Source organism: Mobula hypostoma, chromosome 25 (genome assembly GCF_963921235.1).
Source record: "Mobula hypostoma chromosome 25, sMobHyp1.1, whole genome shotgun sequence".
Classification (NCBI taxonomy): domain Eukaryota; kingdom Metazoa; phylum Chordata; class Chondrichthyes; order Myliobatiformes; family Myliobatidae; genus Mobula; species Mobula hypostoma.
Window position 1 is genome coordinate 4,331,810 of NC_086121.1, and position 22,966 is coordinate 4,354,775.

Below are 22,966 nucleotides of genomic sequence, written 5' to 3' on the forward strand. Positions count from 1 at the left end.
GCCTTTTCAGGATCTCATACATTATTTCTCTTTTTGTGTTTGCTCTGTTCATGACATCCTCGTTAGATATTCGTTTCGTCCATGATATTCTTTGCATCCTCCTCAAAAACCACATCTCTGCTGCTACAATTCGTTTCCTCATGTTACTACATATTGTCCAACATTCTGAGCCATATAACATAACTGGATAAACGTAACATTTCAATACTCTGAGGCGAGTTGTCATGCCTAGTTTAGTATTGATCAGTATATGCTTCATTCTCGTAAAGGTGCCTTTTGCCATTCCTACTCTGTATGCACAGTAGACATAAGAATAGTTAAGAAAATGGAACAGTACAGCATAGTACTTTGAGCTACAGTGCTGTGATGGCTTTTTAACCTACATCAAGATCACTCTAAACCATCCACCCTTATGGGTTGAGTCTGACCCGCTGAGCTCCCCCAGCATCTGTGATCTCCTGCATCTCCACGATAGTGTTGTTTAGATCTCAGAGGGGCGAGACGAGCTTCACTTCAAATGCTCCCAAAATTCTTAAGGCGGTTGACAGGCCGGATACGGGGATGTGTCTCCCAGCTGGGGCGCCTTGGACCACAGGACGTGATCTGAGGATAAGGCAGGTCACTTGGGATGGGGGTGTGGAGAGCTTTCATCACTCAGGGATGGTGAAACCCTGGAGATCTCTCACTGTTTTAGTTAGGAACGCCTTTCTCCCCACTGCCATCAGATTTCTGAAATGTCCATGAACTCCTGGGCACTACCTCACTATTTTTGTTCTTCCTTTGCTCTCTTTTTGCACTACTTTTTAAATTTGATTATATATATATACACATACATACATAAACACTGTGTACGTATGTCATGAGATATGCTATTGATATTAAACCTGATTCAGATTCCTGTGGAATTCTCTGCCACTGACTTCAAAACGGAGATCAAGAGACAGAGAAGTGGGAGACTGTTCTCTCTCCCTCTCTCTTCCTTTCTCCCTCTCCACCTATTTTCCTCCCTTTCTTTTCCCCCTTCCTTTTTCTTTCCCTCTTTTCCTGTCTCTTCCTCTTTTTTTTTGCGTGTGCCTGCATGTGTGCAAGTCTGTGCGTGCGTCCGTGATGATGTCTTTTTCATGGCTTTTACAAGGCGTGCAACGAGAGAGAGACTGTGTGGCGCACCACTCCTCACACAGACATTTTTAGAGTATTTTTCCCTTTATCTTACGAGGTCGAGTTGCGATCTCGACACTCAACCCGGCACGGATGGAAAGCGTACTTGGGAGCGGACCCGACTGGTTTCGAACCCGGGAACCTCTGCCCCCGGGTCCGGCGCCGATGTCGTTGCGCCACCAGCCGGCCCACCCTGTCTCTTTCTCTTTCCTTCTCCCCCTCTGTCTCCCTCTCTCTTCCACTCTGTCTCCTCCCTTTCTGTCTCACCCTCCCTCCTGCTTTCTTTGTTTGAAGATTTGCCACACTTGTCTGCCTACAAGAACAGCTTCTTCCCCTCTAGACATCAGATTTCTGTCCATGAACCCAAGAACTCCACTCTGCTCTCTTTTTTCACCACTTAATTATTGCACATATTTCTTCTGCTAACTTATGGTTTTTTTTCAGTATTGCACTGTACGGCTGCCACTAGGCAACAAATGTCGTGACATAGGTCGGCAATAATAAACCGGATTCTGATTCTGATGCTGAAATCTGCAGCAACAACCTGCTGGAGGAACTCAGCGGGCTGAGCAGCAAATGTGTGTGTGTGTGTGTGTGTGTGTGTGTGTGTGTGTGTGTGTGTGTGTGGAGGGGGGCCGTCAGGGAAGGAATTGTCAATGGTTTGGGTTGAGATCCTGTGTCAGGAGATTTCAGGGCTTTCAGAATAGAGGTGAGGAGGAAGTTCTTTAGCCAGAGGGTAGTGAATCTGTGGAATTCTTTGCCACGGACGGCTGCCGAGTCCAAGTCATCGGGTATCTTTAAAATGAAGGCTGATAAGGTTCTTGATTCAGGGCATCAAAGGTTATAGGGAGAAGGCAGGAGAATGGGGTTGTGAGGGATGGATAATAAATCAGCCATGATTGAATGGTGGAGCAGACTCGATGGGCCAAATGGCCTAATACTACTCCTGTGCCCTTTGGTCATTAGGAAGTGGTGAGGGGTCTTGGGCAAAAGCAGAAGATTAGCTACGATCTCCAATGGTGAAGCATCTTGATGACTCCTTCTGCTCTGATTCTTTTAGCTCTCCCTCTCCTAACTCCATGAATTAAAAACAAAACGGAGGCCATTATCCAGTCCTTACTTCTCTCGCAGACCGCTCCTCCTTTGCCGGCTGGGCAACTGCAGGTGTAGTCCTCTCCATCATCTTCACAAGTGCCTCCATGGAGACAGGGCTGGGAGTCACAAGGCCTGGGAGGTTTGACATTGGTCTTTATGGGGAAGGGCGGTCTCCGGGTGGTGGCTGGCCTCACGGTGGACGAGGGCCACTTGGCTTGTGGGAAGACTTTCGGCCACCTGGTGGTGGCAGGTGGCGGTCGCCTGGTGATGGCCAGCGGGAGGGTGGCCAGCAAAAACGTGGTGGTGACGGGGACTGTGGTAGCAGCTGTGGTCGTGCTGGTCGTCGTAAACAGGACAGGCGCCCAATCTGCAGGGAGAGTGATAGAGCACAGAACATTTAACACTACAGCACAGTACAGGCCCCTCAGCTCACGGTGTCGTGCTGACCTTTTAACCTACATAACCCTCCATTTTTCTATCATCTATGTACATTTCTGAGGGTTTCCTAAATGAACTGATGCCTGCCCCTACCACCACCCTGGCAGAAAATTCCACACACCCACCACTCTGTGTAAGAAACCTACCTCTGATATCCCCCCTATACTTTCCTCCAATCACTTTAAATTATGCTCCCTACCACTTAGCCCTCTAATTTTCTAAGCTCCCTGTACCTATCTAAGAGTTTCTTAAAAGGCCCTATTGTATCTTCCTCTACCACTATCACTGGCAGTGCATTCCACGCACTCACCACTCTCTGTGTGAAAAACTTACCTCTGACATCCCCCTTGTACCTACCTCCAAGCACCTTAATACTGTGCTCCCTCATGTTAGCCATTTCCACACTGGGAAGAAGTCACTGGTTTTCCACTCTATCTATGCGTCTTATCATTTTTTTTTGGTGTGTGCCTGCGTGCGTGCGAGTCTGTGCATCTGCATGTCTGTGCGTGCGTCCGTTATGATGTCTTTTACAAGGTGCGGAGCGAGAGAGAGAGACTGAGTGGCTCGCCACCCTCACACAGACATTTGTGCATCTATCTTTCCCCTTTTATTTTACGATGTCGAGTTGCGATCTCAACACTCAACCCCGCACGGATGCAAAGCGTACTCGGGAGCGAACCCGACTAGTTTCGAACCCGGGAACCTCCGCTCCCAGGTCCGGCGCTGATGTTGTTGCGCTACCAGCCAGCACACCCCCCGCCCCCATCATCTTGTAAACCTCTATCCAGACACTTCTCACCCTCCTTCACTCCAAAGAGAAAAGCCCCAGCTCACTCAACCTATCCTCATAAGACACGCTCTCTAATCCAGGCAGCATCCTGGTAAACCTCCTCTGCAACCCTCTCTAAAATGTCCACATCCTTCCTATAATGAGGTGACCAGAACTGAACACAATACTCCAAGTGTGGTAATACAGAACTGCAACATTACTTAATGGCTCTTGAACTCAATCCCCGACTAATGAAGACCAACACACAACACTCCATCTGTTCCCAGTTTATGTTCCCAAGTTCTTGTCTAATAGCATTATAATTTGCTCTCCCCAAATTAAATTCTTTCCTCACCATCTGGTCCTATCCCTACGTATTGTGTTTCCTGCTCAAACCAGAAAGCTCACACACTCTCAGTAAAACTAACAGGTCCAGAAATTCAATACACTTATCAGAATAGCATTCCTTCCCGAATTTTCACTTAGAAATGACCTCTACTGTAGGAAGCGTTACAAAAGTGATCGGCTGAAAAAATTACATCAGCACGACTTACAGAATGAATACAAATAACAATTCTGCAGATGGACTGCGGAGAGCATTTCAACTGGCTGCATCGCTGTCTGGTGTGGAGGGGCCACTGCACAGAATCGGACAAGCTGCAGAGAGTTGTAAACTCAGCCCGTTCCATCATGGGCACTGGCCTCCCCAGCATCGAGGACACCTTCAAAAGCTGATGCCTCAAAAAGGCAACGTCCTTCATTAAGGACCCCCCCCCCCCATCACCCAAGACAAGCCCTCTTCTCGTGGCTACAGAAGCCTGAAAACACACAATGATTCAGGAACAGCTTCTTCCCCTCTGCCATCTGACTTCTGAATGGACATTGAACCAGCGAACACTACCTCACTACTTTCTTTGCTCCCTTTTTGCACGACTTACTTAATTGAAAAGTTTATATATTTCTTACTTAATATATTTTTATTGTCATTTATAGTTTTTGTTATGCATTGCAATGTATGGGGCCACAAAACAAGAAGTTCCATGACATACACGGTGACATTGAACCTGATTCTGGTTCGGATTCAGGTCTATGTATTACAATATCGGCTTGATCTAATTCCTAATCTTTCAGCCATGTTGCTCATTCGTCAGCACGGTGACACAGCAGGTAGTGCGAACTCCTCCTTTTCCGAAAGACCTCAATCTACCCACACCACATCACCCCGATACATCAACTCGACTCCTTCTCTCCTCTGTTGGATTGGGGTGAACATGGCGACTTGTGCGGGCTGCCCCCGGCACATCCTCAGACTGTGTTGGTTGATGAAGCAAATGACACGTTTCACTGTGTGCTTCAATGCACAGGTGACAAGTAAAACTAATCTCTCAGAGCCTAAAGACTTAGAATGCTGGAATGCTCTGCCTCAGAAGGCAGTGGAGGCCAATTCTCTGGATTCTTTCAAAAAAGAGTTAGATAGAGCTCTTAAAGATAGCAGAGTGAAGGGATATGGGGAGAAGGCAGGAAAAGGGTACTGATTGTGGATGATCAGCCGTGATCACAGTGAATGGTGCTACTGGCTTGAAGGGCTGAATGGCCTACTCCTGCACCTATTGTCTATTGACTTGCAGGTCAATAAGCTGCTACAAATTTGCCCAAGTGTGTAGGTAAGAGATGGGAGACTTAGTTAGACATCACCCCAAGAAGTAAGAGTCTGCCCTTAACACATACAGGGAATAGTCAAGCCTCTTTTGGCACCCAGAAAACAAAACGGAAGCTGTTAAAATACCATCAGTCTGAAGCTAAACTAATGGACGGCCCAATCATGGTACTGCCGGGCAGCGTGCAAGCACAGCGGTTAGTGTCACACTTTACAGTGTCTGCGACCTGCGTTCAATTCCAGCCACTGCCCGTAAGAAGTTGGTACGCTCTTCCCGTGACCGCGTAGGTTTCTTCCGAGTGCTCCAGTTTCCCCCCACGTCGCAGAGACGCACCGTTGAGGTTAGTGAGTTGCGGGCCGCCACACTGGCAACAGAGGGCGTGCCAACACTTGCGGGCTGCCCTCATCACTTCCTCTGATTGCGCCAGTCGTTGACAAAAGATAAACAACACATTTCACAGTGTTGATGTTTTGATATACGTGTGACATAGTAAACTAATCTTAACCATTACACTTCGTTCTGTTGCTGGTGAAACCCGTGGCAACGAGTGCAATTGGATCAGAGAGGTACACAGTGTGTGCAAATGCCTCTCCCCTGTACAGGGGAGGACGTTGGAAGTCCTTGGTCACAGATGAATGTGGGGGAGGGGGCGGGGAGGGAAAGAACATTGTACCTTTAAGGGTGATGGTCGGGATAGAGGATCAGCTCAGTGAATTGGAACGTGGAGGGGGGTGAGTGGGAATAGTGCTCATCATTACCACCACCCCTCAAGGAGGACCACAACCTTGTCATGGTTGGGAGGCTTGCGTGCCTCAGTGACCTGGAGAGCTACGCTGGCTGGAGTCAGGGCCTTGTGCTTTGGCTCTTGGTAGGGTTACCCATGGCAAACAGGTCAAAAGGTAGAGGCCAGACTAAGAGTGGTCCACCGGTCCTCCAGGTTCAGGGGTTCAGCTCAGAATTAGCACAGAATGAACTATGAAACCTCCATCTACATGAGTGAACAGACCCAGCCATGCTAACACAAGGGGGCGTAATTTTAAGGTGACTTGAAGGAAGTATGGGGGGGTGGGGATATCCGAGGTAAATTCTCCTACACAGAGAGTGGTGGGAGTGTGGAACACGCTACCTGGGCTGGTGGTAGCAGCAGATACATTAGGGGCATTTGAGAGAACAGAGAGGCACAAGGATGATACGTAGGCGGGAAGGGTTAGGTTGATCTTCGATCAGGTTCAAAGGTCAGCACAATATATTTTGGGCTGAAGGGCCTGTACTGTGCCGTAGTATTCGATGTACAGTTTTCTTGGCTTATGATTTGCAATTAACAGATGCTTGAATTGTATTGACCCCCCCACTCTGCCCAAATCTCGGGGTGCCCACGCACCCAGAGTTAAGCTGGCAGCCTGAACAAATTCCCCATTGAAGGGCCAGGCATTTTATTCAATGCCCTTGTGTGGGACAGATGACTCAGATTGCCCAGGGGAATGTATTTATTTACTGATTGATTGAAACAACATAGAACAGGCCCTTCAGTCCCAACGAGTCACACTGCTCAGCAACCCATCATTGAACCCCAGCCTAATCACGGGACAATTTACAACCAATTAACCTACTAACTGGTACGTCTTTGGACTGTGGGAGGAAACTGGAGCACCTGGAGGAAACCCATGTGGTTCACGGGGAGAACATGCAAATTCCTTTTAGACGGCGCCAGAATTGAACTCTGAACTCCGACACCTGGAGTAGTAATAGTGTTGTGCTAACCACTACACCACCATGGCGTCTTTAGGCATCCACTGATGCTGAAAGGTTTTGCATACATAAAGGGAGGGAAATCCTTCTGCAGAATTAAAGAGTAAAGACCCCAAATTTCAAAAACGAATATTTGTTTCAGGGGGACATTCACAGGGAGTCTGGGCAGCATTACAAAGCAGATCTCAGCACAGAGTGTCATCGAGACTCGTTCATTGACCATAAGACATGGAAGCAGAATTAGACCATTTGGAAGTGGAGATGGATGGGTTCTTGATTCGTCAGGGTGTCAAAGGTTATGGGGAGAAGGCAAGAGAATGTGCTTGAGAGGGAAAATAAATCAGCCATGATGAAATTATGGAGCAGTCTCGATGGGCTGAATGGCCTAATTCTGCACCTATGTCTTATGGACTCTCTGACTGTGCGAGCACAGAAATTAGTTTACCAAAGTCTATGATCTTGATGTTGTCCTCTTCTGGTTTTTTCACAACGATAGATTTCTTCCTGGATTGTTTCACTTCCTGAAGCAAAGCCCTCTGTACATCCCGGGAAGTGTATCTTGTTCCTGGAAAGATTATAAATCGAAACATTCATAGTGCGGGAAAGAAAACAACCTCACTGTTACATTTGAGGTGGAGTTGGGTGAACTCTCGACCCACTCCTCACTGCACATGAATGGCTCCTCCACGGAGTGAGTTATGAACACCAACACCAAGGAGTGCACATAATGGACGTTCTCACCTAGTCCCGCAACACAAACACCAACACTAAAGAGTGCACATAATGGACATTCTCACCTGTTCCCTCAAACCACCTCTTTGGTTAATAAAGCACAGAAGTGTCTCCACTTCCTGAGGAGATTGAGGCTGCGTGAGGCTCTGTTCCCCCCCTCAAATGGGAAACAGCTTCTTCCCCCAGGCTGTGAGACGACTGAACTCCCTGTCACCATCCAGGTCTCATCACGTATGAAATGTCAGCAGCATTTTATTATCAATTTTTTAACTTGTATCATACATGCACCTTATTATTTGTTAATTTATTCGTGGCGATATTACTTTATGTGTTATAGAAACATAGAAAAAACTACAGCACCATACAGGTCCTTTGGCCCACAATGCTGTGCCAAACATGTCCTTACCTTAGAAATTACCTAGTGTTACCCATAGCCCTCTATTTTTCTAAGTTCCATGTACCCATCCAGGAGTCTCTTAAAAGACCCTATCGTACCTGCCTCCACCACCATCGCCAGCAGCCCATTCCACGCACTCACCACTCTCTGCGTAAAAAACTTACCCCTGACATCTCTTCTGTACCTGCTTCCAAGCACCTTAAAACTGTGCCCTCTCATGTTAGCTATTTCAGCCCTGGGGAAAAAGCCTCTGACTATCCACACGATCAATGCCTCTCATCATCTTATACACCTCTATCAGGTCACCCCTCATCCTCCGTCGCTCCAAGCAGAAAAGGCCAAGTTCACTCAACCATTATGTATGTGAGTTATACGTACTATGAGCAGCTTGGTCCTGAGAGATGTTGTTTCACTTGGTGGTACATGTGTGTATAGTTAAATCTCAATAAACTGCACTTGAACTTCAATTTGTACTTAATAGGTTAGCACTTACTTGGATCGAAATGGACTTCAAAGATAGTCCGCACAGAGTTGCTGGGACCCAGACCACGTACCCGGACACTCTTAAAATCTTTCTTGACGTTTGAGTTCCCGAGTAATTCATTCAGCTAGATGGGAAGAGATGGTAGGGCATGTGGATAAACGATCAGTCGCAAGAAACAACACACACTTGGCTGAAAATAAAATGATTTATCATGTGTGTCAGGTGTAACCAATGACCCAAATGTCCAATCATAAACACCAGAGGTTCTGCAGATGCTGGGAATCCAGAGTAACACACAAACAACATGCTGGAGGTAACCCAGCAGGTCAGGCAGCATCTATTGAGAGGAAGAAAGAGTCACTGTTTTGGGCCGAGACCTGATGAAGGGTCTCGGCCTGAAACATTGACCCTTCATCAGGGTCTCGGCCCAAAACGATGACTCTTTCTTCCTCTCGATAGATGCTGCCTGACCTGCAAGGTTGGGAATTATGAGTTTTGTGAGCCACTGGGTTCGAAGCTTGGTCTTCTGCAGTGACCTTTGCACACAGCCATTCCATAAGAAGCAACTGACCACCAACCAATGTTGAATGGGACCAAACCAGACAATAAAGGAAAATTTTAGACTTAAGTATTTTACAAAATGGCCACCAAATTCCCAAAGAGCAATATTAAGAGATGACTGTTGTGTTTGAGGGCCTCTAATGGGGTCACAGGAGCACAAAAGCAGGTTAGGGTGCTATGGTTATGTAGCAGTCACTGCAGCACTGTTACAGCTTAGGGTGTTGGAGTTCAGAGTTCAGTTCCAGCATCCTCCATAAGAAAGTTTGTACATTCTTCCCATGTGTGTGGGTTTCCTCTGGGTGTTCTAGTTTCCTCCCACAGTCCAAAGACATACCAGTTAGTAGGTTAATTAGCCATTGTGAATTATCCCGTGACTAGGCCAGGATTAAATAGGTAAGTTGCTGGGCAGTGTTGGGCCGGAAGGCCTGTTCCACGCTGTATCACTAAATAGTTAAAAATGAAGTATGTGTTTGAAATTTTACCTATTGATTTGAACCTTAAATCTAATTTATTTTCAGCTGGATGACACTAGTTGTATCTCTGCCCCTCATCCACAAAGTGACAAGTGAGTCTATTTCAATTCAGAATGAAGGCAACCACGACCGTGATCTAATGGAGATGAATGAAGCAGGTTGCTACAGAAATGAATCCACAACCCCAGTACTCAGTACCGTTAATACCCAATTTGTTTCTCACCGACAAGCTGACTCTGGGACGATATCTTGCACGGCACAGCAAAAAGATTAGCTGGGAATGGGAGATAAATGAGCATGGAGAATGCAGAAAGCAGTGTAGGCAGAAACCAATGAGAACATAGAACAGTACAGCACAGGAACTGGCCCTTCGGCCCACAACGTCTCTGCTGAACATAATGCCAGATTAAACCAATCCATTCTGCCTGCCAGTATTTTGTGCAAACACAAGATAAGCATTGTTTATGTTAACTCTCCTCTCCTATCAGATTCCTTCTTCTTCAGCCCTTTACCTCTTCCACCAATCACCTCCCAGCTTCTTATTTCATTCCCCCTCCCAACCCACTCACTCCCACCACCCCCCCCCGTCACCTGGTCTCACTTATCACTCTCAGGGTGAGGAATGACTCCTCATATTCCATCTAGGTCGCCTCCAACCTGGCAGCATGAAGATCCATTTCTCTAACCTTCAGTAACTTCTTCCCCACCCCTTCTTCAATTCCCCACTTTGACCCACACATCCCAGGGTGTGCTGGGGACCGCCCTCAAGTATCATCACACATTCATTCACTGGCACCCCTCGTCCCCTCACCTGCCTATCATTTCCTCCTGGTGCCCCTCCTCCTTCCCTTTCTCCCATGGTCCACTCTCCTCTCCTGTCAGTTTCCTCCTTCGTCAGCCCTTTACCTTTTCCACCAATCAACCCCCAGCTTCTTCCTTCAATCCTCGCCCTCCCCACCCACCCACCTTCCCCCTCACCTGGTCTCACCTGTCACCTGCCGGCTTGTCCTCCTTCCCTACTCCCAACCTTATTCTGGCTTCCTTCCCTTCCAGTCCTGATGAAGGGTTTCAGCCTGAAACATCGACTGTTTATCCCTTGCCGTAGATGCTGCCTGACCTGCTGAGTTTGTTTAGCATTTCATATGTGTTAGTACACATTTCCAGCATCTGCAGAATCTCTTGTGTTTATAATAACTGTTTACATCTGAAAATGGAACAATTTTGGGCACCACGGTTAGCGCGACGCTGTTGCAGCCCAGGGCCTTCTAGAATTTGGAGTCCAATTCTGGCACCGCTCTGTAAGGAATGCATGGGTTTTCTCCGAGTGTTCCGGTTTCCTCTGGCGGTCCAAACACATAACAGGCACTCTAGTTGGTCATTGTAAATTGCCCTGTGATTAGGTTGGGCTGGCACGGTAGCACAACACTTTACAACGCCAGCATCTCGGGTTTAATTCCCACTGCTGCCTCTGAGGAGTTTGTACGTTCTCCCTGTGACCGCGTGGATTTCCTCTGGGTGCTCTGGTTTCCTCCCACAGTCCAAATGCGTACCGATTGGTAGGTTGACTGGTCACGGCAAATTGTCTTGTGGTTAGGCTGGGATTAAATTGGTGGTGGTGTGAGGGTGGGGGCATGGCTCGAAGGTCTGGAAGAGCCTATTCCATGCTGTATCTCAACAAATAAATAATCAGGGTTGTGGGGTTGTGGGATGGTGTGGCTCAGAGGGATGGAAGGGCCCACTCCACACTGTATCACCACATAAATAAACAAACAGACAAACAAATAACAAATGAATGAACGTACACTCTAATTCTTCTCTGTCTAACCATCCAGATACAAGTTGTGGACGGTCAGTTAACTGACGATCACTTACAGTGCTCTCAATGCTCCTTGCTGTTTCACCAAACAGTTCAGATTTCGGGTCATCCATCTCTGAAGTGTAAAAAAGTTCCTGGCCCTCTACTTCTTCCAAAATAAGGACACCTTGGAATACCTTAGTAGCTATGAAAAGCAAAATAAAGAGACAAAAAGAGGAAGTTGGGATGAATCTACAGTTTGACTCACAATGACAAGCATGGTTGCATCACTGTCTGACTGGAAGGTGAATGGTTGGTAGTGCCAGTCTTAGGGTTAGTAGAATGAGCGTCTTTGAATTAGTAGTTTATAGGACATTCAGAATAGGTGCAAATGTATGTTTGGTGCATAAATACCAGATGTTACCACAATATTTGTTCCAGTTCTCCAAACTATTGAGGTAGGCAAGAAGTTAAGTAGACAAAGAGAAAGAATTATTAGAGAAGAAACAGATGGAAATGAATAAATAGATTAAAACTCCTACAGCAATTCACTTTTACATTGAAATTAAAATGCATTTTGCATTTTTGCATTCAGACACCACGCGTTCATATCAGAATGAATACGTCCCTGATTGAGTCACATCATTCAATCGGACAATATCGTTATAATTTCCTTTTGTTCTTGATTGGAGATTCTGAGGAAGAGAAATTGCTCAAACATTTCTCTGTAATTAACTCCATAAATTACTATTTATAAATTAAGGAAAACAATTTTTCTGCTTTTGTGGTTTGGAAAATTTTTGTAGATTTCAAGCTGTCTTGGTTATTGATTTCCTAGGTCATTTGGAAAGAGGATAATTTACCCAAGATGCAATTTAAAACCACTACAACATCGAAATGTTGTAGAAAAGAACACCAGGGGCTATTTGATCCCAGTACACTATCAATGTGTTGAATGCTGCTATTTTTATGCAGCAATATTCTCTCAAATGTGTAAAGATAATGCAAGCATCCAGAGCAGTGAAAAATAGACAGAAAATACCACCCCTTAAAGTTGGGCGCTTTTCTCCCCAGAGAATCAATGCTTTAGTCACCAGAGCAAAAGATTTACGTGTGGAAGCCAGAATATCTGCCTTACTCGAGCTCTCAGGTCTTCTTCCGCCCATCAATTAAGTTCAACCAATTTCCCTCAAAAGAAAATTGGTAGGTCAGCTTGTTTGAACTACGCTCCTAAGCTGTGGAATTCAATACCTAAAACTATAAGGGATGCAGACTCAGTTGACATTTTTAAACACCAGCTCAAAACCTATTTATTTAACCTTGCTTTTACCCAACATAATTTTGTCTTTTATTTTTAAGTTTGTACTTTATCCCATTGTAAAGCACTTTGAACTATATTGCTGGTATGAAAAGAGCTGTAGAAGTAAGTTATTATTATTATCATTATTACTGACATATAAGGGACTTTATCAAAAACACCACTGAGAAAACCGTGCTCAAATGCTAACTAAATTTGATACCTCAATTTCTAACTTGAAGGCACTTACGTGGACAGTTGCTTCCCTCACTGTCAACAGATGGCGTCTTTCCGTCAGGACAACAGCCAAACTCTGTATTGTCACAGGTAGACCTCTCAACTGGACCAGAAGTTGGAGTTTCTGCCAAGGAGTCATTGAAAACTATGGATGACAAAGGTTAATCTAGGTTAACCAAACTCTGGACTGCTTTTCTTACTGTACTGTCCAAAATCTTAGACACCTTAAATATTTTACATGGTTTCAGATGGTTTGGCCTCCTCACAGCCCTGATCTCAACATCACCGAGGCTGTCTGGGATTACCTGGAGAGACAAAAGCAGGCGAGGCAGCCAAAGTCTGCAGAAGAATTGTGCCAAGTTCTCCAAGATGCTTGGAACAACTTACCAGCTGATTTTCTTACAAAACTGCATGACCATGTACCAAAGAGAATTGATGCAGCTTTAAAGGCAAAGGGAGGTCTCACCAAATATCGATTAGATTTTGTTTTTCACTATTTACTGCCCTTTATAGTAACCTTAGTTATTTGGAAACTTTTCATTTCATTATTTTTTAAACCATCTTCACTTTATATGTGTCTAAGACTTTTGCTCAGTACTGTATGTATATATCTTTTCTTGTCCTTAACCCACCATGCCATCAAGGAAATTAAATCCCCATAAACACATTGAGTTGTAGTTTCGTACAGCACACAGGTCTAACTGGTCCATGCTGACTATGGTGCCCTCTCAACTGGAGCTAATATTTTGGGTTTAGACCATATCCCTGCAAGCTGAATCTCTCCATCTACCTATCCAAGTGTTTGTTAAATAGTACTATTGTACTTGCCTCAACACTTCCTCTGGCAGCTCGTTCCATACACACACCACCCTCTGTGTGAGACCGTTGCCCCTCAGGTCTCTTGGAAATCTTTCCCCTCTCACCCTAGACCTATATTTCCTAGTTTTGGACTCACCTATTCTAGGTGCAGGAAGGCTACAAGTGCACCTTATCAATGCCTCTCATATTCTTAAACATTTCTAAAAGACCACCCTTCATTCTCCTACATTCCAAGGTATAAAGAACTTGCCTACCAACCTCTCCCTATAACTCAGGCCCTCTAGTTTGGCAACATCCACATAAATATTTTCTGTACTTTTTCCAGTTTAACCACATCTGTCCTATTACAGAGTAACCAGAAATGTACACAATACTCCAAGTGTGGCCTCTCCAACAACTTGAGGAGGAATTTCTTTAGCTGAAGGGCAGTGAGTCTGTGGAATTCATTGCCACTGACGACTGGAAGGACAAGTCATTGGGTACACTTCAAGTGAAGGTTGATAGGTTTTTGATTAGTAAGGGTGTCAGAGGTTATGGGGAGAAGGCAGGTGAATGAAATTGAGAGGGATAATAAATCATGCCATGATGGAAGGCAGAGCAAACTCGATGAGCTGAATCACCTAAATCCTGCTCCTGTGTTTTACTGTTTTATACAACTGCATCATACTGGAACTAAAGGTCATGGGTTAAGGGTGAAAGATGAAAAGTTTAAAGGGAATGACGGGGGAGGAACTTTTTCGCTCAGAGGTCTGTGAGGATATGGAACGAGCTGCCAACACAAGTGGTGGATGCAGGTTTGATTGCTACAGTTAAGAGAAGTTTGGGTAGCTACATGGCTGGGAAGGCTATGGTCCAAGCACAAGTCAGTGGGACATGGCTGATTAATAGTTCTGGCATGGACTAGATGGGCCAGAGGGCCTGTTTCTGTGCTGGAGTGTTCTATCACTCTATGTTGAACCTTGAAGCCAGTTGTTGTAGATAATTATTAATTATACTTTCCATATATTAATATTAGAAACACTGAGAAATATTTTGTTACTTGTGTATGACCTGGTTGTATTTATCACTGGAGTTAACAAGAATCAGAGGTGACTTAATTGGAATTCTTACAGGGATTGACAAAGGGATGATGCTTCACCCAGCCTGAAACAGGGGTCACAGTCTAGGAATAAAGGCTTGGTTTACCCAGGACAGGGTTGAGGAGAAATTCCTTTGCCTAGGGAGCATCAACACTTGGGAATTCTCAAGTCCAAAAATTTTGAGGTGGTTCAATTGCTGAGTATATTCATGGCAAAGTTTTTAGTTATTAATGACATCAAGCAAGTGCAGTCACTAGCATGACACCAGTACAGATCGGGGTGCTCTGCAGTTCAGAGCTTAATTCCAACATCGCCTGTAAGGAGTCTGTACATTCTCCCTGCGCCACTCAAAGGCCAACCCTACGACCCTGTTGTGAGAGGTGGGAATAGGTAAGGCTGGCCAACAGGGCTCTGGTGAAGATAAATAGGCCAATCCCCCGTACAGTGGATACAATGGATTATAGAACCATTGATGACTTCCAACCATGCCATCGACTTTGGACGATGGAGACGGGAGGTCATCAATGGCTTATGCTCCACTGGGAGCTAAGGGTAAAGAAGAAGAAGAAGATGACGTTCTCCCTGTGATGCGTGGGTTTCCTCCAGGTGCTACGGTTTCCTCCCACATTCCTAACATGTACGGGTTCTGGTTAGTGAGATGTGGGCATTCTACGCTGGTGTCGGAAATGCCCCCCAGTACATCACAAACATTGAGGCAAAGGACGTACTCCACAGTATATTTCAATGTTCCATATAAAAGCTAATCTTTAACCAAACTGGCAGCGTGGGAGAAAAAGCAATCTTCTGAGCAATGGAACGAAATGACTGAGTGTTTGAAATTCACAAGTTTAGTCTGTAATCTTGGGTATTTCATAAGAATCAGATTCCAAATGAATCCCTATCCTGTGCTTGCAGATAGATAACATGCCAATATTACACTAACACCTGACAACCTTTGGGAATGTTTTGAAGTCACCTGATACCAAACGCAACTATCTGCATTCATTTATTTGATCTTGCAATATTGGTAAATTATACTCAGAGGCCTCTTTATTAGGTACACCTGCTTGTAATGCAAACATCTAACCAGTCAATCATGTGGCAGCAACCCATTGCACAAAAGCATGCTGACATGGACAATAGGTTTGGTTGTTGTTCAGACCAAACATCGGACTGGGGAAGTTATGTGATCTAAGTGACTTTGACCATGCAATGATTGTTGGCGCCAGATGGGGTGGTCTGAGTATCTCAGAAACGGCTAATCTCCTGGGATTTTTACTCACAACGCACTCCAAAGTTTACAGAGAATGGTGCAGAAAAGCAGAACACACCCAAGTGGGTGGCAAGTCTGTGGGAATGGGAGATAAATGAGTGTGGAGAACGCAGAAAGCAGTGTGGTTCAAAAGCTTGATGGTTAAAGGGTAGTAATTGTCCCTGAACCTGTTGGTGCGGGTCCCAAAGCTCTTGTACCTTCTTCCTGATGGCAGTAACGAGAAGAGAGCACATCCTGTGTGGTGGATGCTGCTTTCCTGTGACAGTGTTTCATGTAGATGTGCTCAATGGTTGGGAGGGCTTACCTGTGATGGACTTTACTGTGATTGTCATTAATCAGTGTTACATTACTTGTTCGATTCACATTAGGGTACTTTCATGCATGACCCCCTCCATGTTTTCTTCTCAATGCTATCATTGGTTAGGAGGTACAGGAGCCTTAGGACTCACATCACCAGGGAAAGAACCATCAAACATCAGGCTCCTAAACCAGTGTGGATAACTTCACTCACCTCAACATTGAACTGATTCTACAACCTACAGGCTCAGCTTGAAGTACTGTACAACTCATGCTCTCAATATTTATTACTTGTTTATTTTATTGTTATTATTATTTTGTTTCTTCTCTTTTATATTAATTCATTGTCTTTTGCACGCAGGTTTTTTTTACCTGTCTTGTTTTTGCACTTTTTCTATTGTGTTCAGTTCTATTTACTGTGAATGCCCACAAGAAAACGAATCTCTGGATTGTATACAGTGACATATGTGTACTTTGATAATCAATTTACTTTGAATGATTGCTGCTGAACTTGACAGAATGAGTTGAAAATAAAGCATAAAATGCAATTCCTGCGGTATAACAGTAACAGCAGAAGGTCGAACCCTGAGGAGTGTTGAAACACAACTCGGAGCATCATCATTAGCGATGTGGTGGGGGCCCCCGCAAGTGTCGCCATACCATTGTAGCGTGCCCACAACTTACTAACCTTAACCCACACCTCTTTGGAATGTGGGAGGAAACCATAGCACACAGTTGAAACTCATGTGGTCATGGGGAGAATGTATAGACAAAACATGCTGGAGGAACAACACACACAAGATGCTGGAGGAACTTAGCAAGTAGGCAGCATCTATGGAGGGGAATAAACTGTCGCCGTTTCAGGCCAAGACCCTTCAGCAGGACTGGAAAGGAAGGGGGCCAGAATAGAAGGCAGGTGAGGGAGGGGAAGGATATAGGTGATAGGTGAGACCAGGTGAGGGGGAAGGTAGGCTGGCTGGGGAAATGGGATGAAGTAAGGAGCTGGGATCCCAGAAAACAGAAAACAGCACATTTCACAATTTATATTAGTGACAATAAAGCAGATTCTGATTCTGACAAAGTGAGAGAAAAAATATCAACCGCAATGGAAAGGCAGAGCAGACTTAATGGGCTGAACGGCCTAAGTCCGCTCGTAAAGTATATCTCATGGTCTCATGGTAGTTATTAACTCATTGTCCGGAATAATTCTCAGGCATTGCACTCTTCGTAAGTGGAATTTCATCTGGCGTTTGCAGTTAAATCCCACAGCAGCAGCAGGGTAGTGGTTAGCATAACACTTTTACAGCCCCACCGACCAGGGTTCAACTCCCGCCACTGTCTGTAAGGAGTTTGTACGTTCTCCCCGTGACCACGTGGATTTCCTCCAGGTGCTCTGGTTTCCTCCCACAGTCCGAAGGTGTATCGGTTAACACGTTAATTGGTCACATGGGTGTAATTGGGTGGTGAGGGCTGGTTGGGCCTGCTGCTGTAATGTTTTTCCCAACACCAAACCAATTAGCCTTTCTGTTGGAGGAGGTACAATACTGGCTCCAGAGGTTAACCCTCACATATCTGTACATCAATAATGGCGGAACATACTCCAACATTATGTGCAAGGACTCCCTTGAATTGGTGACTTATTGCACTAAAGGAAATCAAATCACATTACCCAGAGGCTCTCCTCCACTCGCCTCCACGTCACCGCTCGCTTCCAGATCGGTGTCCCCGCTGAAGTCCCCACTGCCCGACAGGTCAGGTGGCTCGGATGGCAGGAGTGACTTCGCAGGCGGGGCAGTGGCTGGGTAGCCAGTGACGACAGGGCCTCCGGTAACTGTGGAGATCTTGGCTTGGTCCAGTGGTCTTATTGTGGTTTGTGTGAAGGTAAGGGAGGGAGGCTCTGCTTCAAGATGCGTTACACTTTGCTTCCCCACTCGAACGTACGGAACGACCTCTTTGTGTATTGTAGGTGGGAGAGGTGATGGGGATGACTTTGACCATTTGGTTGTTAGCCCGTTATTGCTGGAGGCTGTGGGGGTCAGCCTTGATGGAGTACCTGTTGGGAGATAAGATGGTTTCCATTAACAACAGAGGTATGCTCAGGAAAGCAAACACAAAACGTTAAGGTACACTCGAAATATCAGGTCCTCGAGAAGGCAACATCTACTATCAAAGATTCCCACCATTGGTAGAATCCACAAGAGGGCTGCCTCAAGAAGGCAACATCCATCAACAAAGATCTCCACCATCCAGGCCATGCCCTCTTCTTGCAGCTACCTTTGGGAAGGAGGTACAGAAGCCTGAAGACCCACACCACCAGGTTCAGGAACAGCCACTTCCCTTCAACAACTTGGTGTTTGAACCAAGCGGCACAACTCTAATCACCACCTCAGTCAAGCAGCATCTTGCCCTACAATGGACTCTTTTGTTCTAATTCTGTTCCCTTGTTATAAATTATGCAGTTTTTTCTTGGGAATGTTGTGTCTCTGATGCTACGGCACATGATACTGTTGTGTATAATATTTTAATGCACCTGTGCATGCACGTACTTGCACATATGACAATTAATACAGAACATACAACACACAGGCCCTTCAGCCATGATGTTGTGCTGACCTTTTAACTTATTCTAAATCTAAATCAATCAAACCCTTCCCTCCAACATGTTTTTTTTATCATGAAAGTGCTATCTAAGAGTCTTTGCAATGTCCCTCATGTATCTGCCTCTACAACCACCCCGGCACCAACCACCCTCCGTGTAAAAAAAGCCTTCTGTTCCTCTGACATCTTCCCCAAACACCTTCAAATGATGCTGCTTCATATCAGCTATTTCTGTCTGGGTAAATGTCAGTGGTTCTATGTTTCTACTCATCCTGTACACCTCTGTCAAGTCACCTCTCATCCTCCTTCACGCGAAAGAGAAAAGCCCAAGCTCACTCAACAAAAGATATCTTTTCTAATCCACATGAGAATCTCAACTTTGACTCTAGCTCCATATTTGCAACCCATTTTAAAACAGCAATAAGTATTTAAATCATGATTTCACAGAGTTCTGTTTTGGAATTTTATCAGATGCAACGCTTAACTTCTGCAAGCACAAATCTCCTAACATTAATAAACTCTCTGAAACCAAGCATTTAAAGCGGAGTACAGTATATGCAGTACAGAAGAGCAGATGGTTCCTAATCATTTTGGGATATTACACGACCAGTCATCAGCCCATGTAAAAGGTCCCAGGACAGCGAGAAGACAGGCATGTGCACTGCCAAAGCGACCTTCATCTTCCTTGCTGATGTTCCCAACAAATAGCAGTGTTCAACTGGAACAGGCTGGCCCCTCTGTCACGGTGACCCCGGGGTGTTTTGTAACAGTGTAATTGGACCATTGAGTGTTTTATTTTATTTAGAAACACAGCACAGTAAACAGGCCTTTCTGGCCCAACGAGCCAATTACACCCGTGTGTGACAAATTAACTTACCAGCACACGTCCTTGGAATGTGGGAGGAAACCGGAAGACCCGTAGGAAAACCCCGCGGTCTCAAGGAGAACAGCTGGTGGCAGGAACGGAAGCTGGGTTACTGGCTCTGTAAAGTACTTTGCTGCCACGCTGCTCTAAACCAACACAGTCCGGGGGTGTGCTGCGGGCAGCCTGAAAGTATTGTCATGCTTCTGGTGCCAAAATAGCATGATAACCCTCGATCACTGACGATATAAAGCCATTGCACTAAGTGCTACACTACTCTGCTACCTCTCAGACCAGACACAAACCCGTGGATAATACAGCAAGTTGAGGCAGCTCAGTTTAGTCCCTGAGAAAGATCATAGAATTCATCAACAACACGGAATGCTGAAGGACTTCAGCGGGTGGGACAACGTCTATGAAAGGAAATGGATGTTCTACATCTTGGGTTGAGACCTCTCATCAGGCCCTGAACCAAGAAGAGACCTTGAATTATAATGCAGTGTTTGGGAACCTCCAATAGGCAAAGGTGGGAATACATTGTTGGTGCTGGAACCTGTGGTGATTTTTGTGGGCTGCCCCCAGCACATCCTTGGGTGTGTTGGTTGTTAATGCAAATGATGCATTTCACTGTATGTTTCGATGTACATGTGATAAGTAAATCTGAATCGGAATCCGAGGTACACAGGAGCAGATGATATCCAGGCAAAATGGGATCATACAGGATGGGAAAATATTGGAGACTGCAGGCTGAGTCGGTGGTAAGGAAGGCAAATGCAATGTCAGCATTCATTTCAGGAGGATTATGGTGCCAACAGGAGCCTCAGCAAGGGTGTAACGCTGAGGCTGTATAAGGCATTGTTTGTTCTGACCCCACTTGGAGATTTGTGTGCAGTTTTGGGCCTTTTATCTAAGAAAGGATGTGTTGGCATTGCAGAAAGTCCGGAGAAGGTTCACCAGAATGATTCCATGAGAAAAAAGGGTTATTGAATGAGGAGCATTTGATGCTCTGGGCCTGTGCTCACTGGAGTTTAGAAGAATGAGGGGATTGCAATGAAACCTATTGAATATCGAAAGGTCTGGATAGAGTGGAGAGGGTGTTTCCTATAGTGGCGGAGTCTAGGACCAGAGGGCACAGCCTCAGAATAGAAGGATGTCTATTCAGAACAGAAATGAGGAGGAATTTCTTTAGCCAGAGGGTGGTAAATCTGTGGAATACATTGCTACAAATGGTTGTGGGTCCCACGTCACTGGGTATATTTAAAGCAGAAGTTTTTCGGTTCTTGATGAGTTAGGGTGTCAAAGGTAATGGGCAGAAGGGAGGAAAATGGGGTTCAGAGGGATAATAGATCAGCCATGATGAAATGGCGGAGCAGACTCGACAGGCCAAATGGCCTAATTGTGCTCATATACAACAGTGACATGGCCACCAACTCTCCTAAGGGTTTTGAGAACAGGGAAAGGACCTCCCTGAACCACCTGTTAGTTCACTTGCTGCTGCTAACACAAAATGTACTGCAGAAGCAGGAAGGTTCGCGACCTCAGGCCAGCAATACAGGAGTTGAAAGTCCACAAAACCTGTTCGACTTAGTTAGATTAGACTGTATAATTGCTATTTTCTTTACAGTTTAACAATTTATGCCTGCTAGTATTTTATGTAATTACCCGTATACAGTGGATTCCCGTTAACTGGGAGACATCAGGACCAATACATTAAGCAGCTGCCCCAATTAACTGAAGTTTCATGGAAATAATTAAAAAGGTATAAAAAGGACAATCTACTGTTTAACTGAGTAACAAATTATGTATTTAAATGAAGTACAGAACAAACTAGAACACTGCTAATAGTACTACAGTGCTATAAAACCGGGTATTAGTTCCCAATAGCTCTTGACGGAGGAATTCCCCCAGTGTACGCTGTCAAGTACGGGGTGTCCAGGGAGGGGTTGTAGCTCTCTTAAAGGGGCTTGTTGTGTCCATTCTGGGGCAGCTCATCCACCTTTCGTCCCCACCAGACACTCAGCTCTCACTTGTGGCTCCAAGTTAACAGTTCGCACAGGACAGTGGCCGCACCCCAGCACGCTGTTTTGAAAAGCGGGTTAATCCAGATGGGGGTAGCCGGAGAACCTCATACCCCAGTGAGATAAGGACAAGCATGTCCTGGCAAGTGAAGTCAGCTCCAGCAGACTGGGTGGATGAGATCTACAGAGAGATCCAACCGCCAAAAAGGTGGTACTACAACACTCCAAGGAAAGCGAAGATAAGGCACAGGAGTTATGGTTGTCCACTGTAACCAAGGAAGACCCCAATTGTGATGACTATTGTACCACTGGACCTGGAGTTCCGAGGTCAAGAGATTGGAGTTTCACTCTCATCGTCAGATATGACAGACAACCACCACACTGCTCTGTTCTTTTGGTTGACTAGTTGGTTCCTAACTTGTTGAAGTAGTGGAATCACATCATTTTCATTCTTGGCTGTTTCTGGCACCTCCAAGCCTGATTGTTTGAAACTGCAAACAATTCTAAATTGTCCCACTGTTTGTATCTTGCCAACTGTCAGTGACAAAAATCACTGCTTTTTGAAGACAATCATACAGCCATTCACTTCTGGCTATTTGTGGCATCTCCAAACCTGCAAGCTTGAAACCACAGTGAGAAAAACAGTTCAAAATTGTCTTACTGTTTATTACTTAACTATGTGACAAAAATCACTACTTTTTGAATACAAACACGCAAGTGATACTATTTAAAAAATGTTTGCTCTAAGCATGGTAATGGCCACAAGGTACACTTGTGACATAAAATGTTCCTGCCCCAAATTACTGTATAAAAATAAATGAAGGGAATCACAGCTTTTTGTTCTTTAAGAGTTGTCCCAAATAAGCAGTGGTGGCTGCCCTAATTAACCGCAATCCACCGTGCATGTATGTTCCTTAGTGGTCACAGAACGTATATACAATGATTCAGTGAGTCCACTGGTGGTTACAATCATATCTCTTTCTGGAAGCTTCTTGACATTACATTAGTTGCATAGGGGCCATCTGATTGGTTAACTCTTATCTACAAATTTGAATGGAATGTCTCTTATCTATGGGCTATAAAGATGGAGGACCTTCATTGCTGCCCGAAGCACCAGCAACATAACAGGTAGTAAGTTACAGGGTATAAGAGGGGCCAAACATGTTGCCCCACCGTC

At 45.2% G+C, this 22,966-nt stretch overlaps 1 protein-coding gene across 6 annotated transcripts in view; it reads right to left on the reverse strand.

Moving 5' to 3' along the window:
- Positions 1–22,966, reverse strand: part of agrn (agrin) — a 534,989-nt gene that overhangs the window by 65,400 nt on the left and 446,623 nt on the right. For all 6 annotated transcript variants that reach the window (XM_063033167.1, XM_063033166.1, XM_063033165.1 and 3 more), the window contains 6 exons: positions 17,981–18,364; positions 12,857–12,988; positions 11,387–11,514; positions 8,490–8,604; positions 7,313–7,432; positions 2,279–2,620 (listed from right to left, as the gene is read on the reverse strand). In XM_063033167.1, the coding sequence (XP_062889237.1) occupies positions 2,279–2,620; positions 7,313–7,432; positions 8,490–8,604; positions 11,387–11,514; positions 12,857–12,988; positions 17,981–18,364 (1,221 nt within the window). The remainder of the gene's footprint in view (positions 1–2,278; positions 2,621–7,312; positions 7,433–8,489; positions 8,605–11,386; positions 11,515–12,856; positions 12,989–17,980; positions 18,365–22,966) is intronic.